Source organism: Ricinus communis, chromosome 9 (assembly GCF_019578655.1).
Source record: "Ricinus communis isolate WT05 ecotype wild-type chromosome 9, ASM1957865v1, whole genome shotgun sequence".
Classification (NCBI taxonomy): domain Eukaryota; kingdom Viridiplantae; phylum Streptophyta; class Magnoliopsida; order Malpighiales; family Euphorbiaceae; genus Ricinus; species Ricinus communis.
This window is the reverse complement of record NC_063264.1, coordinates 10,041,280-10,059,024: the sequence shown is the minus strand read 5'-3', so window position 1 is coordinate 10,059,024 and position 17,745 is coordinate 10,041,280. Positions and strand designations below refer to the sequence as shown.

Sequence of the window (17,745 nt, the reverse complement as noted above, 5' to 3'; positions counted from 1 at the left end):
AAAAAGAAAAAAACACTAACAAATAGCAATATTTATTTTTATTGTATTTTATTTAAAATATCAATATATAACTTTTAGTTCAAACAATTTAATTTATATAAGAAAATATTTTTAATTTTTATGATATCTACTTTTCTTTTAGAAAATATATAAACTCATTCTCATTTTTGTAAAAATAAAATTAATTTAAGCTAAATATCTAAAAATTTAAATTAAAATGTCTATAAATTAAAAGAAAAAAAAAAGAAGCTAAAACCCAAACCTAAAAGAAAAACTAAATCAATTGTTTTTTTTTTTTTTTTGTTTCTTTGGGTGGCTTTATAGTTGACAGACACAAACCTCAAAAAGTAGAACGATAATCATAAAAAGGCCCTATCCCTCAAGACTTCCTATGAATTTGCTATATGAAATATCAACTCATGAACTCCACTTGCACCTTTACGATCACATAGATACCAAACCAATTTAATATGACATTTGCAATATATTCCTAAGCATTCAGTACACTGGCATTTTGTTTGCTTTAAATGAACATTTCCAATCAGGCCTACTCTCTCTGGCATTGTACCTGCTTAGCTAGCATTAATAAAACATAATTAAGTATCCTCAATTTCAAACCACTATTCTTCTGCAACTGCTCCCCTGATTCCGACTGACGTACCATTAATAAGACAGAATTAAAATTGTAACCCAATTTACACACAAAAAGGATCCATCTGAGAACTAGGCAAGGAAAGAGATGGACCATCAAAGAAATTAGACCCTAGTACAAAGTAGTTGAACTCAAACAAAAGTCCTAAGGAAGACCCATAAGGCAAACCATTAAATAGCTCACTGTCCGAATTACTCAAAAGAATAGCATTTTTTCTTTTTCTTTTTTAGTAATAGAAGGGATTAGTGATTTGATTCTTCACACGACATTAAATGCAACAAATATAATGCTAGCAATAATAAAAGCTCTGACCACATGATTTTTTTTGTTTGTTAATACACAAGGACAACATGAAAAATTTTCTTCCCAATTCCAATTCTTTATGTTGCACATGAAGAATACAAGGTTTCCACTATACAAAGAGCAAGGACTACCTAAAAGTTGTAAGCGCAGCAGCAGCGGATAGCACCAAAAACAGTTCCAAATTCTAATTCTAAGCATAGCAGGCCCATAGCACCGAAAAAACTACCTAGCTGCAACTAAATCAATAAACTCAACTAACTTCTCTTGATTCTCTACAATAGTAGACATACAAATTTACAGATTTGAAGGTATACAAAACTGGATAGTTCAACAGATTCCCCATATTCATATTTAATGGAATTTAAGAAACTATCCAGCGATTTTCAGTGGAAAACTAGGATAACATAAATCACGCTGGGATGCAAAAGGAAGAGCTCAGAGTAGGAGGCATGACACAAACCAGATGGGGGCCAGGAGGATTGCTACTAATATTTGATTCATCAACATTTGGCAGTCCAAGTCGAGGAGGACGAACATAACCAGCTACCAGAGGCACGCATAATATTGAGATAACTATCCTCGAACCTGTCATGATAAAGAACCGATTGCTAAAAATGCCACCAATATTGCGAGCTACAATAATTTCATGCCACCGTATAAAAACTCATGAAAGAATCAAAGTCATCTAAGAACCTTGCTCTGTGGAGAGAGAAACATGCCCTCTCTTCCTCCCAGCAATCATCCAATTTTCAGAATTTGCACTGACTTCATATAACACCTCACCCTGTTGCACAGATAAAACTATGTTTATTACTTTTTATTTATTTATCAATTCATCACTATAAATCAATATAATTTACAAAACAAGTCCCAGGTCACTGACCACTAGCAATGTTCAAAGTCCACATGAGAACACTCCGCGGACATGTGTGTGTGTGAACAAGTAATACACCAAATCAAATCACTAAATCAACTACCATACCAAGAGATGATATGATATGAACCGGGCTTGGAGGAAATTGAAGCAGTTGTCATCGCAGTGTGAAAAATATAGGGTAAAATGAAGAAAAGAAAAGGGGAAACCTATGATATTGATGTGATACTTGAAAACTTCAGAGGACTCTGAGCAGCTTATATTAATTATTTATAAATACTTACGTCGTGTTCAGAAATTTGATCATCGCCAGAACCCTTCAACCTTTCAATCCTCCATTTCATGGTAACAAGTTGCCCAACTCTCAGGCTAGCAGAAGGAAGAGGAAGAAAACCAACGGCTAGGCATGGATCAAGCACAGGCCTTTGCAGTATAAGAGCACTCTTGAAGATCAAGTCCTGCCTGGCAGCCTCAGGTCCAACTGATTCCACAGACACAGGAGGATGTGCTCCAACTGTTCTCTCACCAGAAATTCCATATCTGATATTCAATATGCTCTCTGGCTGCCTTGCCTCTACATCTATAAACGAAAAGTCTTTGAGAGATAATGCTCAGAAGAGGTGCCAAAATGGATATAACTTAGAGTAAGCAACATGCACAGTAGACACAGGGCAAAGAAAAACAAAAATGGAAAGATGAAAGAACCGAAATATGTACACTCATCTATTTTATGAGAAATATTTTCCCAAAAGAAAATCATTTCAGCATTTCCTGGCATTCTGAAAAGCTACTAGGTATTGGTTAATGGAAAGTGTTTTTATATCAAAGGGAAAACTAAGTCATTTGGAATGAGAAAACTTCTCATTAAACAAACAAAAAGTTACATTCCATACGACTCACAAAATAATAAGAACCCATAAGAGAACCATGTAAGCAAACACGGACTGGTATTGCCAGCTAGCATTTTCAATCACCCATTCATTGCCAGCAGAGGCAATGGGAACAACAACCAATGCAATTTACTTTCTTGTGACATTGCTCTTATATACAAGTATACTAAAACCATGTGAAAAAACCGGAGTTCTCATTAATCCAAATATTAAAATAATCTTGTGCCATGAGGAAAATTGTTCTTTTTCTAATGCACTCTATCTGCAGCTCAATTGTTTCGCAGAAATTTATTTTCCAGAAAATGTTTATTTTTGATGTTTGGTCTGCTTGAAAATATATTTCTTTTGGAGAGAAAAAGGCAAATCATTTTGCATCAACTGAAATAGATATAACTGATTAAATGCTTCTCAAATTGTCCTATTTGCAACTTGCAGTCCACTGACAGTGATTTTGTTCAAATGAAAAATGTAGGAAAATTGTGTTTTCTAATGTGTGCCAAATGCCAGAAAAAGACTTTCCTGAAATTACAGTTATTGCATCGGACGAACATATATAAACCAAAACCAATAATTACTAGAACAAATTGACTACACATTTAATGGAAAAGATGTACTTTCTTGAACCAGGATAAATTTGACCTTTTGAATAGTTGGGAATATAACACCAATTTTAATAGAAGAAAATATCTATACCTTCACCACTCATCTTCCCTAGGCAAATACTGAACAAGATTCCTGCTCTAGATGTTGGAGAAATCACGAGTGGAAAGAAGCTTGATGTTGGTCTTCCATCACCTTGTCCAGTATGAACAAATCCATCTTGGAGTTCAAGCCAAGCATCATAGACGGTCAATGTGGCCTTCACTTGAGAGTGTAATATCACCTGAAAGCAACCATTGTAAATCATGATTAAGACAATCAATCATGATAAATACAATTCAACATAATTCTAGTCATATACATAGTTTGAACTGTAAATCTTTTGAGAATCCACTGATACAATCTCACTTAGATGTGTCGCCAGTTTTGAGAAGATATCAATTAGGTAGGTGATTGAATTTTCTAGAAAACAGTACTTGTGGTATACCTGCAGAAGCAGAGTACCATCATTGCATTTATCTGCAACACGTGTGCTCACATGGAAAGGGTCAGTGAAGTGCACAGCAATAGTCCTGCATATCATAGAAAGATGATTTAATAAAAACGCAAAAAGAAATTTTTTTAAGAAAAAAATGGGACGTCAGGAAAGAGAATGCCTTTCAAATATCTGGTTGTGTGATACTCCAAATTCTAGTTTCAATGCTATTGTTCTCATACCATCCACAATGCTCTGTCTCTGAGGAGTGGCTGCTCACGACAAGAAAATATATTACAGACAAGAAAATAATTGGGCACAGCAGAGAGTATTGATAAAACAAAGATGGAAAACAGGAAACGACTTATTTTATTATGACCTGAAGTTGATCCTTTTGGAAGTGTGTCACTGATTGCACAAACAGGAATCCAAATAACAGAATCCACATCGCTTGCCCAATCAGGAAACTGTATCCTACCATTATGAAGACTTAATCGCTCACATTCTTTATTAGCAACCACAGAATAATTGTTTTGAGTTGTATTCATGTTTGCCATGTCCGGAGCACTGTGCGATGTATTGGCACAACTCTCCATCTCAATAAAATGTGACTCTTCAATCCTCAGACCTGGACCAGTATCAATTTGCAAAACAGCACCTCTGAGGGAATAGTCAATGGGCTGCACTATAATCCCAACGCACTGAGTTTCATTTATTAGCAAAGCAGATGAAACAGCTGCAGTGAGATCAACCAGAGGTCTTGGTTTGAAAACCTAAGAAAGGAAAGACTACATGAGATGAGTAATACATGGGCAAAATACGTCAGCCAAAGTAGATAGCTGGTTATCATAAATAACCATAGATCGCAAAATCTTTTACCCTCCAGTTTACAATAATCTTTCTATCCTCCCGTGGATGGTGTGAAACATTACCTTTAAGATAGGTCTAGTTGGTTTTTCATAACTCATAAAATCATCAGTATCTGCAGGGCCACCCTTGGAGAAACTATGTGATCTAAACCTCAGTTGACCAATCTGCCCAGTAAGAACCCCCAAGATATAGGACCCTGGTTTATGGGGTGGTAAAGCGAGGGTAATTGTATTCCTACCAGGCATCAGCACCGTGGCAGCAGAGCTCCTTAGTGCCTGAGATATCAGATGAAATCCTCAAATTGTAAAAAATGGTAAAGCCAGCGGCATACCAACCTATATGGAGATTCACGATTATTGTTATAACAGGAAAGACATACCTTAGCACCTTCATCAGCATTAAATGTAGCCATCAAGGTGAGGCTAAGTGAATCAAGAGTTATATCATCAGGAAAACCACTCCAAACAGTTACAGAGAGAGTGCCAGGATCCCCATCACATAACTCCAGTGGAGGTCCAGGATTTCCAGAAAATGTAATCAATGATGAGACATCTAACGGCACAGGATCCTTCATCTCACTGTGGGCAAGACGAACAACCTCTGCCTGAAAAGCCTGTCGCTCCTTGATTGAGAATAAACCTTTATCTAAAGACAGCAGTCTGACACAGGATGATAAGTAGCCAGCTTGATCATTGAGCATCTTCTGACACTCGGTTAAATTTGGAAGGACATCAGCCAATAACTCCTGCCATCCTTCACCAGCATACAGGGCACAAACTTTCTCATATGACTTTGAAGCCAGATCAAAGTTTCCATGCCTGAAGCAAACAGCTGCTATTTCACCATCCAGGACCACGCCATGTCTTTTCCACCAGGAACGATGGTAATTATCCGCAGCACCTTTGGTCAGCTCAAGATATTTTTGCTGCCATGACAAGAACACAAACTTGATAAAGACGATGCACAAAGAACAGAAGGGGGAGTAATACATTCAGCCACTAAGTACAACGACATATACAGATATTGCAAGCAACAATTTTTACAGTATCAAGTTAATCAGAAGATATTTCCCTTCACCCAATAAGTGTAGACAGCCACCTTTCAATGGAGTCTCCAAATACCCAAAAGCTAAATAATTCCTTTGCACATATAATCTAGCAAATGGCAGCCTAACAATTTTAAGCTTTCTCGAGGAAGAGAGATATGATTATAAACATAACCCTCAACATCACTATCTGCACACTTGGAAGCTCCCCGAATATTGACCAAGAATAACTTTCATCAAACATAGACAGCTCCAAAAGTATTATGTGCTGAGTCTGTTGCTTCCATGTCAAGGTTAAAGAACAATTACACTTCTCTGGAAGCCCAAGGGCTACATGAGTCTTTCCGTCATGCTAATTACCCTGAATTTTTTTGCTTATCCTTGTTTCTTTTAATTAAGGTTTTTATCAAAATTCTCTATTTGGTCCTTTCTATGTGTGGCGTCTACATTCTCAACCTTGAGAGTCTGAGATTACAGTATTACACTTGAGTTTACTAGTAATTACAGAGAATATCATAGCTAAAATACCTAGCCTGAGGCATGCTTCCCTATCGTTTTCCTTCTTTTTTCATCTGGTGGTCTTTGCTGTATGTGTTTCTATCTCTTTCTTTCTTCTTTCATCTTAACAATGCGCTCATCAGTTTAGAATTTCTTGCTCACCAGATAACAACCCAGCCTCAGAACATGATATTAAGATTTATCTCCATCACCATTTCCTCACAAAATATCCATAGCATCCTTGACACTATCTCTATCAAAACCATTAAGCCACCAGAAGTGGAAGATTTTACGGCTGATTGGCATCCATAAGTTTTTTATATAAACAAAATCTTTGCATAGCAAGCATATCTTAACAAACATGAGGAGTCAGAAATGGTAGTGTAAATGGAAAACAGAATACTTGGTTCCATTAGAGATACTAAGGGCCTGTTTACTTGTAGAGAATTTTTTTTCCATTTTCATTTTCTAGTTTTTAAGGAGAATTCATTTTCACAGAAAATTTGTAGAACATGTTTACTTTATAAAAAAACTTTTTATTTTCTATTTACGTAATATTTTAAGTATAAAGGGTAGAGTTGGAATAAATTAAATGAAAACTTCTTGTTTTCATTTGAAAACAAGTGACTTCTTATATAAAGAAAAACATAGAAAACATGTTAAACTTGTTTTCAAAAGTTTTTCAAAATTTAGTTATAATTTTGAAAACATTTAAAAACTGTTTTCTATTTTCATTTTAGAGAAACAACACAAGTAAACACAAAGTTCTATTTTCTGCCTTCATTAGAAAAATTTTCTAGAAAACTGACATAGTTTTCTATAAATAAACAGGCCCTAAGTGGCCATGGTTGTGACGGAAGTGATTGAACAATCGCACTTTGAATTTCATGGAACATGCAGGCATTAGGAGCCTAGAAGGGATGGCAATAGAATCCATCATTAGGCAGTCTAGTTGATGGCTTTCTAATAAGTGGAACAAATCGTTTGGTTGATTTAAGCATGAGAAATCCTACAAAGTCAGAGAACACCAAAATTTAGAGATTTCTTGAAGTGGAGTCAGGGAAGCGTGTCCGTAAGTAGGATAAGCTCAGTACCTCAAACTCTTCTACAGATGACAAGGATTTCCATAAGTCAGCATCAGAAATTGTACGCTCAAGAGCATGCTCAGCAGCAACATATATCTCAGCAAGCCTCATAGGTCGATCTATTGAGCCATCAAAGTTTCCGGGAGAAGAGTTAGTTCGTGACATAGAAATATTTGCTTTATTTAAGGGGGACGTCCCTGGTGATGCATCCGAAGCTGATCTGTCAACAGATATATATCAAGCACATTACTGAAACACCTCAAGAAAATATAAAAGGTTAATTTGACATAAGAATAATAAATAAGAAATAAAGAAACCAATAGCAATACATTTGTTTCAATTCTTGAATCCATTACCCATCAATCAAGCTTGGCCGACCATCGAATATTTCAAACATGTTCCCAGCAGAAAGGGATGCCCTACGCCGATTTGCCTCACGCAAAAGTACCGAAGGTTCAAGAGGCAATGATTTTCTTTGAATGCCAAAGTGTTTAATTCTAGGAGTCGCCTGAAGGATCACCTACACAAAGATTAAACGAGCCCATGATGCTTTCATGGAACATTAAAGAAAGCCGGTTTAGAGAAAACAAGAAGACACTCAAAGCTCCACCCTAAAAGTCTACAACCAAAGGATATACAAATTTTTTCATGCTTTCATGGACCATTTGTCTAGTGGCCAATAGGGGTCACCTCATACTGTATCATTAATGGCCTTCAAGTTCAAGTGCGTTAAAAAGTTACAGAAGTTCCAAATTTCATGATTGTCCTCAATAACTAGGAGTTAAATAATTCATCATATTAAAAGAAATCAAAATGGTGATGTAGTTCATATTACATTATCATTTCATAACTCCAGATCTGGATGCACCAGCTCAGTATTTACCTTTTCCTTCACAAGCACCTGAGGAGAAGCTTCAGGTGGAACTGACGGCCAAACTGCAGGTTTGGGCCAAGGTAGCATGCTAAGTGAAGCACTGCTCAAAAGGACAACATGAGTCAAAGATAGAGATAAAACAAGAAATCAATGATTACAACATTCTGGGACATGTACGTTTAAAATTTTAAATACATGACCAACCAAGCAATTGAACAAGCAATAAGTAGGTTTTCCATTGAAGATTGGATTTTCACCTGTTGACAGGACTTCTTTCTATATCTGTTCCATATCCAATTAAATATGCGAGCCTCATGAACTGTCAACAGAGTAATTACATTTCATTAGAAGCCCTTTCTATAAAATAGAAAACAATAAACAACTCTAACAGCTACTGTCCTCCAAAATAATCTCCCAATCAGTGAATGGCCAAATTTTTGTTTCCTAATTTCCCTCAAGCTTCATCCTTAGTTTGACAGTAATTTCTTGTTTTACAAATGCAGATACACCAAAGAAAAGCAGTTTACCTTAACTCGACATAGTGAATAAAGATCACCCTGAAGACGGTAGAACTCCTTTTCAATGTCCGGAGCCACAACTCCACTATTATAATGAGAAGCAGTTGCATCGATTAAAGCCAAGCAAGCAGTTATCACCCAAACTTCTCGCAGACAAAAAGGCAGCATACTCTAGGAGAACCCAAGAAGAGGAGATTAAAAACATTACCATCCCAAAAATGAAGTTTTAAGAATTCCATGTAGCAAATACGAACTCAGCAAATACCTCATGCAGTGTGAGGGCTTTAGAAAAGCTGATTACAAATGGATAACCCCTTGATGCAACCTCAAAGGGTCGATTCAGCTTGAACAAAAGCTGCATTTCAGATGTAGCGATTTCAGAAAAAGATCAAGAAAAATGCTGTATTAATGGTAATTGATAATGAAACTATAAAAGTTTGCTTTAAGTGAGAAAAGCATTGTAACAAGTGTAATGGTTAGGAGTCTCTCGCGTTCATTATAACTGCATTAGTACTCAAAGACAACCCTAGCAAGCCACCGTTTGCTTTCCAAATGTGCTTAAAACTCGCACCAACTAGAGGTTAAAACTTTCAAAAAACTACACGCTTGATACTTATTGCTATAGATCGTTAAAATTGCCAGCAATAGAATTAGCTTTATTATGGGTGTGAACACGTATAGTGGTGCCTTTGTGGGCATGCATCCAGAAATGCTAATACCCTTAGTATGTGTACTCATGCACAGGCTGAGAGACTAGAAAAAGAAAACAAAATCATTTAACAATAAAATCAAGCCACGTATTCAGGATTCAAGTATGCTGATGTTTTTCAATAAATCCACTTTGACCTCAACGGAAAAAGAAATCCAGTTAAGCATTTAAAACAATAGAACATTCACTCAGTGCAACAGACTCGAAGAATTAATGACACAGCCCACTTGAAAGCAACACCAACATAAGTAGATTTGCATAATAGATAGATATCAATATCTTTTATGTGCAATAGAATTCATATAATTGTCAGTTTTCCACACCTTTGATTGACAGGCAAAGAGATACTGCCTAAACTCAAATTCTCTAAAGGAGTCATCTTGAACAATTTGTGTCAATGGTTTATTTTCAGGGTTGAGCAGAGCTGCCTGATCATCACCACGGTCTACTCCACCAAAGTCTCTTTGCTTCCCAGCCATATTAACTGCATCATAGTGGAATAAATTATTGACAAATTATACATCAAGAAAACAAAGGCAGAGGCAAGTAAGAAACCACCAGGGAAAAGAAAATTTGATGCCTATAAATAAGTCCATGAAAGATGGATGTATATACAATTGAACCAACAAATTATTTGTCAAGTTGTGAGTTTCTTCAACGGAACAAAAGTTAGGACATTAAACAATAGTAAAAATATTGAAAACTGGCTTCATGAAACATCAACTTTGCAACTGTCTTCTCAGGTTCCAACTTCTAATGAATGTAGCAATCTATTAAAGTCATATTCAGCACTCATTCTCCCTTTTTAAGATAAGTGGCATATAATACTCTGTTTCCAGACTTACCACCTTCAGAACCTTTAGCCTCAAGTTTAAAAAAACTGTAAGGAACACTAAATACAGTTAAGACTATTCAGGTGGAAAGATGAGAAGGCTTCCTTTACATTACATAATCATTAAGTGGCAATTTAATAGACAATCAATTGAGAGACTATCTAGTCACTGAAAACTGGGCAAAATGATGAAAGGTAGTTCTCTATGATGATTCAGTGGTACAACAAGTGGACCGGCTGAAAGCAATACCTAAGGTGTTTTAGCTACATGAACTCCTTTCTTTGTCAAGAAAAAAAAAGTGGAAGGTGAAAAACACATTCCTATGGATGTGCAAAAAGTTATCATGTAGCTGGCCTACATTTTATATTTTGGGCTCTTATTTGAGCTAAAAGAAAGAAAATCCTTGAGTTTTTAAACTTATATGAAAAAATTTATTAAATAATTTAACAAAATTCGAATAGTAGTACTGACCTGAAATATCTTAGATGCATAATTGATATGACGACAGTTTATAAGTCAGTAAAAGTAAACATGAATAAGTAGCAGCTAAGATGCTCTTCTTTGGCAATGCAGTTGAGGAAGCAAGAGATATCTTTGACAGCAGAAGTGATCAATAATATAGGTTGATAATGCAGTGAAAAGAAAAAACATTTGGCCTTAGTTTGATTTAACTCATATTTCTTGTAAAATTTCCTGCACAGTTGATTTGGGGTCTCGTTAGTAAATAGATCTTTCCCCCCATTATAGATGTTCTCAACATTAACAAGTTTTACTATATATTCAGTGTTGGTTAATCATCTTCCTAGTTTGGAAATGTATCTGCAAGTATATGTAAATAGTCATTTTCATGCCTTTTATAAAAGAAATTAGGAGAAATTTCAGAGTCGGAAAGGGTTGCAACTCTTCTTTTTTCCTTTGCCCAAAAGGCTGCCTACTATAATAAACCTAGTTACTAAAAAGCCACCCAATTTCCTCCTTTTCTCACTCAAACCACCCCTATTTCAACCTCCTAACCCAAAATTCCTTTCTTTTTATATACATCTAAACCCTTATACTCATCAATCATCACCAATTGCTTGATATTTACCCACTATAAAAGCATTGTCCTACATCAGATATCCTTGTCCAAGTGGGTGCATGCAGCAAAAAATGGGACAGAGAGACAGGAGAAGTATGAGTGTAATCATAAATGTTCACTTTAGGTACCTGTTTCCAGATAGCAGAGTTCTAATTCATCATATTCACGTAGTGCATCTTCATGAAGATGAGTCATCTCAAACATAAAAGCAAGGCTTTCCTGAATAGAACATAGATGTAAAGAAGATAGAAATCTCCAAAATTAGCTACAATAGAATGTTATAGATAACCAGGGCACATATAAGGTAAATGGGGACGAGAAAAAAAAAAAAATTCAAAGCCTATCACAGAAACAAACTGCACAGCCATTCAAAAATTTTGAGAAATGTAAAACTATTGAAAGATAATTGTCTCAAAAAGAAAGGCTTTCAAGATAATAGAAATCTACATGAGAAGAAGAAAAGCAAAAAATGGGATTCAACAATCACTCATCCAAATCAGAAGGATTCAACAATCACTAATCCAAATCAGAAGGTATCTTTGTGACTATATCACTCTTATATCATATTAGCTTGGTCAAAGAAATTAAGAAAAGGAATAACCTTCAGTATAAAAAAATTACAGAAGTTCCAAATCGGCATGAAGCGCTGTTCACTGAGCTTACGGATTTCATCCTCATAAAATTGTACACGCCTATCCAATGTATTCTTTAGGCACTCCATAATTTTGGACTCGAAATCTTCCCAAAAAGTTGCTTCAGGTCCATGAAGATCAAATTTACAGCACCTGGGTAAAGCAAAAATAATGTTTAGGAACAATCTGAGAAGAAGAAAAATGGAACCCCATGAAGCATGAGAAGAGCATGTTAACCACAAAAACAGGAAAAAAAATGAGACAAAAATAGGTTGCTGCCAAAGCGCATATATCCCCATATATTAAACTTTTAACACTATAGTTTCGATCATATTTTCGAAATCATTATCTTCTATTCTATTGACTTCTAGACAAACAAGCGGACGGAAGATTCAACGGGATTAAGAGAGAGCCAGCAAAAGAAAGATTTAAATGGGAAAGAAGAAAAAGAACAACATATTTCTTATGAGAAAAAAACAAAGGACATCATTACGGTGAAGTCCATGTTCGAAGAAACTAAGATATCAGATACAAATTATGGAACGTAAAAAATCCAACACTGATCATTAATGAAATGTTGCCCCTATAATGGAAAAACGATGTAGAAATCCATCTATCATATAGAAATTTTTCCTCTCCCTCAAAACCACTTCTATTTAGTTCCCCACAAATTCACCAACAGGCATGAGATATCGAAGCAAGATCTTTCCCCTTATCATCATGAAAAACTTACCTTGGGAATTCCAAATACTAACACATGTTCTTCCCTCTTCCTAGCTCACTCACAATGCAAAAGCAAATGATGAACCAATTCAGCTGTGCTCTCTATAGAAGCTTCAGCTTGACCAAGATTTTTATTTTCTCCAGGGATTATCAATAATCAAAATCCTCCCTGATCAATTCCGAAGAAAATAAAAAGAATCTGTTGATTCTCTATAATTAGACTTTCTAAAGTTCTGTCCAAACACATGTACTCCCCAACTTATTCCCATCCACTAATTTTAATTTAGCATTTTAGTCTCCTGGGCTGAGTCAAGCTGGAGATCATTTTCCATTATAAACATTTAACAAGCACTTAATGATAAGTGTCTTACAAAGCTGATGAAGAATTTTATATCCAAACAGCTCTTACTGGCAAGCTACTTATCGGCATTATAATGAAATCCCCGAGCATATACAAAGCAAGGAAAAGGGAGAAGAGTTGTCAAATATACCAGGACATTGAAGAGAAGACAAAATACAAGTATAAACCTTTCTCTAGGAAGAGTTCCTTTCCCAACCAATTAGCATGTCTCAAAACCTCTATCAACAAAATCTCATGCATTAACACCCTTCAACTCAAAAAGAACAGAATGACACCTCATTTTACACCCCACAATGTCAGCCAAAAGTTGCCATCTACAGCTTGTCCTGAAGGAATTAACTTAATGGCTATATCTAAAAGTTGACACTACAAAATGCTAAAGTAAAATAGAAGTAAAAAGATATCTTCCAATGTATCAAGAAAATAGAAGTAGAATAATAACTGCTGTAAGGTTATAATGAGAAAATTGGGGTGATTCATGAAACAACTATAGAAGAAGAGAAACATAGAGATAAAATTTCATCAGGAATAAGACTATAAGAAAATCTGATTACTGTAAACTTCTAGCAACTATTGAATATAAATTCCAACATACAGCAGATAATAAAACCTAGAAACAATTAATTAGAAGGAAAGTTCAAGTTTTGGGCAATTGCCCATAATTTATCAATTGAACAGAACATGCTATCAAGAGCTAGAAACTTACCTCTCCCTTTTCTTTGTGCTAAAATCAACTTCAATCTTGGCGTACACTTTTTTTGCCATTTTGGTGGCATTATCGTTACTTGGATGAGCTCTAGACACATATACAATAAACCATTCCCGTTCATCATTTTGGACAATTAATTTCAGGCGTGGTTTAAGGATGGTTTTGAATTCATCAAGATCCTAGAGAAGAATGGGAGCATAGTACAAACAAATGTTAGAGATTGTAGAGATGTTCACAGATATAGACACAAAAAGGAGCAAATCAGCAGCCACATGTATGAAAAAGAACAATTTGTAAGCAGACTTTATATAGTGTTCATAAAGTCTATAATGCGAGAATTCAATTCAACCGAATTCTGTTTAGTTACTTCTCATGTTTAAACTGATGAGTCTAAAAATGCAAGAATTCAACTGAGCTGGATTCTATTTAATCAATTCTCATGTCTGGATAGGTTATAGATGCTAGATTCAATTCCTGCAAACATTGAGACAAAGAAGGCATTTTAACAGAAAAAGAAATTATGTCAAAACCACATGATTTGAAGGAATTAAATTGAATCTTGACATTCCTCCAAATGATTTCACTTAAAATTTTTCATAGAGTGATGAAAATGCAACTTTCTAGCACAAATTGTCAAAAACATACAATTTAATATATGAATGAGGTTTAATGTGATAGAAAACTAAGTTAAGCCAATTCTCTTATATTTAATAAGTTAATAATTCTATTAATTAACAGAGTTTCAAGAACCAACTTGCTTCCTCATTGAACAATTATCATCCAGCTTTTTAATAAATTTTGAAAATTTCTTTGTAATTATAACTATTCGAGAATATTTAGATAAAAAATGCTAAATGCCTATAAATTGTTTTCCCTGAGTGGTTATTATTTTAATGCTTATGATTGATGGTACATTTGGGATTTTAGAAGTTAAAAACTACAAAGAATTTTAGAAGCTATCAGATATAGAGAAAGTTATTTTTCACATATGTGCCACCATAAAAAGAAAAGAAATGAAAATTGTACTCCTTATAAATAAAAAATGTAGCCATCGTGAAATTGTTTCAGAGAATGATTTCTTGTCTTGGCAATCACTTGTAGGATTTAATATTAAGTATTTAGCTTGCATTTCTTATAATATCTTTTTTTATATAGTAATTTAATGATTTTAAACTTATATATAGTAATTTACTTCATAGTTTTTGCTCTTCATAAACTTCATAAATTAATAGTTCTATCATTTAATAATTTCAGCAAGTATATGAACTATAGGAGACTTAACTGTACCTCACATGTAACAAGAACCACAGTTGCATATGGTTCTCGAAACCAAAACAATGATTGCTCCTGAGGAAACCGACTACGAAGTCTTGCATCCGTGGTTAATATGAATTCGGCAGGCAGATTCTCCACAAACACAGAGTTCCTCGTCTTGTTATTTAGACAAGCTTTTTTAAATGGCAGTCTCTCCTCAAATCTATCTTTGATATTGGGCCAAAGATCACTCACATCTTCGACTGCAAAGTTTATGGCATAGATTGAAGATATAAAACATCAAGCACTAGGTTTAACACTGCATAATTGGCACCATAAAAGAGGGCAAGGAATTGAGCCTGATGTCGGACTTTTATATGACAGAAAGGCAGTTCTTGTAACAAGAATATGTTTCAACATTATGATAATATAGAGACTGTATGATATTTCATGTATCAATATGGTCAGCCTGATCATATTCTAGTCCATTGCTTCATTTGCCTTAAATCAACTTTGATGGGGCTGTCAATTGATCCATTATTAAGCATGGAAAAAAAAGAAAGAAAACCTATCGCAATTGCCCACTATGGTCTTTTCACTTTTCAGCATATCACTTTATCCTCCTGAGGTTTGCACCATTAGTTCTTTCCACTAACTTTAACATATATCGGGCAGAAAACAAAAACAAATCTAGTACTTCACCAAGTAGTTCAAAATCAAATTAAGGTCATGTTAGGGTTCTTGCTGGGAATAAAATCTAAAAATAAATTAAGAATAAAATTATCTAGTGTGAAATGTAGGCGAAAATCCAGGAGATAACAAAGTGAAACAGAGAAAACAAACAGGAGAGACATAATTAATCTGCAAATTCGTGTGAAAGCTAACCACTAAAATAGCAGAATGCAGATAAAGCTGTTTTCATAGCCCAAAACTAGCATCCCCAATTCAAACATAACTGTGTCCAATGAAAAATCTGATCATTTTAGTATGATACGCATTACACAGAAATCACATTCTCAACATCAAATCTAGTAATGGAGCAGTAACCTGCCGAAACAACACTAATATTTTAACATCAATACTAACTATTAAAAAAAAGAAAAGAAATCAATTCCAAAGATTGATCCGATAAAAGAAATGCGAATTGAAACTAAAATTACTTTTTTTTTCAAAAAGAAAAAGAGAATGGACCTGCAATTACGATGTGATCGCAAGAGTTCTTGATAGATTGAAACTGAGCTAGATAATTCGCCATTTTTCTCGATCTATAGATTTCTTCGATAATCCATAGATCGAGTACTAGATATGGTGCGTATGCCTGGCGAGAGAGCAGTGGAGTGAGGTTTCTGTATATCAGCTTTTTAAGCTTTTGCTTCGACTGTATGTAAGTATGGGAACTATGAAAGACACTTCGGTTGTTGTGAACTTGGGATTTACTCCTCCATATGATCTACTGCTCCGTGATGTATCGTTTCCCCTCTAAACTGACCGTTGGATTTCGCATTTTGATTCTTTTTTTCTTTGTTTAATTTTTTGTTTCTTATTATCAACTAGGAAATATAACCCTTTTTTTCTAAAAGAAGATGGTATCAACTTATTCAATTTTTTTAGTTATATTGTTACATAGTTAATTATAAATAATAATAAAAAATTAAATTTATAAATAAAATTTAATGACATATCTATTATTTTATAATCATTTATAAAATTTTAAAAATAATAAAAAATTAATTATTATAGATACTATTTTAAAAAATTTATTCAATGTAATAATATAAAATTATTTTAAAAATATTTATCAATTTATTTTAATATAATATAAATTAATGCTACAATAATTAATATTGTTATTTTTTAAGATTAGAAATTATTGTATAATTAGAAAATTAATTTATTAGTTAATATAATGTTTAAATATTATTTAAAATATTATTTTTAAAATTATAGTTCTTATACAATTAGAGAATTAATTTTTAGTCAATATAATATTAAAAATATTATTACAATATTATTTTTAATAATAAAGTTATTATTTAATAAAAATATAACTTATTAACTAATAAATTAATAAAAAATAATAAAATTACACATAAATTTAAATTTTATACGCATATCAAAACAATAATTCTATGTGTCAAAATAACAACACAGTCACAATAAAAATTTTATGTAACAAAAATTTTTATATCTCAAAATTTTATATATATATATATATATATATCAAAAAGTTAAATTTTCATAGTTAATATTATTAACTTTTTACTATATTTACTAAAATACTATTAATAGATATTTTAAGTGATTATTATTTATAATTAATTTTATTAGGCTTGCCAACTTGTCTATTTTAATATATAATTTTACCTTTTGAGATTTAGATTAAAAAATCTAGTATTACATGGAAATTAAAAATATATATTCGATAAAAATTTATAATTTTTAAATAAGAAAAGTGAAATTTAAATTTAGATAATAATATTTATACCACTAAATGAAAATGTTACTATTAGTAATTCAATAAATAATTAAAAAAAAATAAGGATTATATTTTCAGGCTGATGAAAAAAAAGATTTTTTTTTTTTTGAATGAGAGGGAGGCACAAGCTTAAAACAACTAAGAACAACACAGACGGGGTGTGAGATCCTGCTAAGTCCTATAATAACAAATCATACAAACAATTCAATCCAAACATCAAAATTAAAATAACCCAAAATGACTTTTGAAGTAACTCCACCATGCAACTTAATAAAATTAAAAATTA

At 33.6% G+C, this 17,745-nt stretch overlaps 1 protein-coding gene across 2 annotated transcripts; it reads right to left on the bottom strand.

The window, feature by feature from the left end:
• Positions 1 to 1,003: 1,003 nt before the first annotated feature.
• Positions 1,004 to 16,510, bottom strand: LOC8282420 (trafficking protein particle complex II-specific subunit 130 homolog). Of its 2 annotated transcripts, none has more exons than XM_048379126.1 (21): positions 16,175 to 16,510; positions 15,017 to 15,246; positions 13,727 to 13,908; positions 11,906 to 12,089; positions 11,433 to 11,523; positions 9,717 to 9,877; positions 8,950 to 9,039; positions 8,694 to 8,855; positions 8,424 to 8,485; positions 8,176 to 8,266; positions 7,649 to 7,812; positions 7,302 to 7,512; positions 5,044 to 5,589; positions 4,727 to 4,939; positions 4,174 to 4,567; positions 3,976 to 4,066; positions 3,807 to 3,891; positions 3,413 to 3,602; positions 2,114 to 2,424; positions 1,649 to 1,739; positions 1,004 to 1,540 (listed from the first exon to the last, which is right to left on the bottom strand). In XM_048379126.1, exons 1-21 carry the CDS (start codon positions 16,236 to 16,238, stop codon positions 1,365 to 1,367), a joined length of 3,789 nt encoding a protein of 1,262 aa, XP_048235083.1. In that variant the 5' UTR covers positions 16,239 to 16,510; the 3' UTR covers positions 1,004 to 1,364. The 2 variants fall into 2 exon arrangements, with proteins under 2 accessions (XP_048235083.1, XP_048235084.1); XM_048379127.1 differs by having other exon boundaries at positions 2,114 to 2,409; positions 16,175 to 16,508.
• Between the last annotated feature and the right edge of the window lie 1,235 nt (positions 16,511 to 17,745).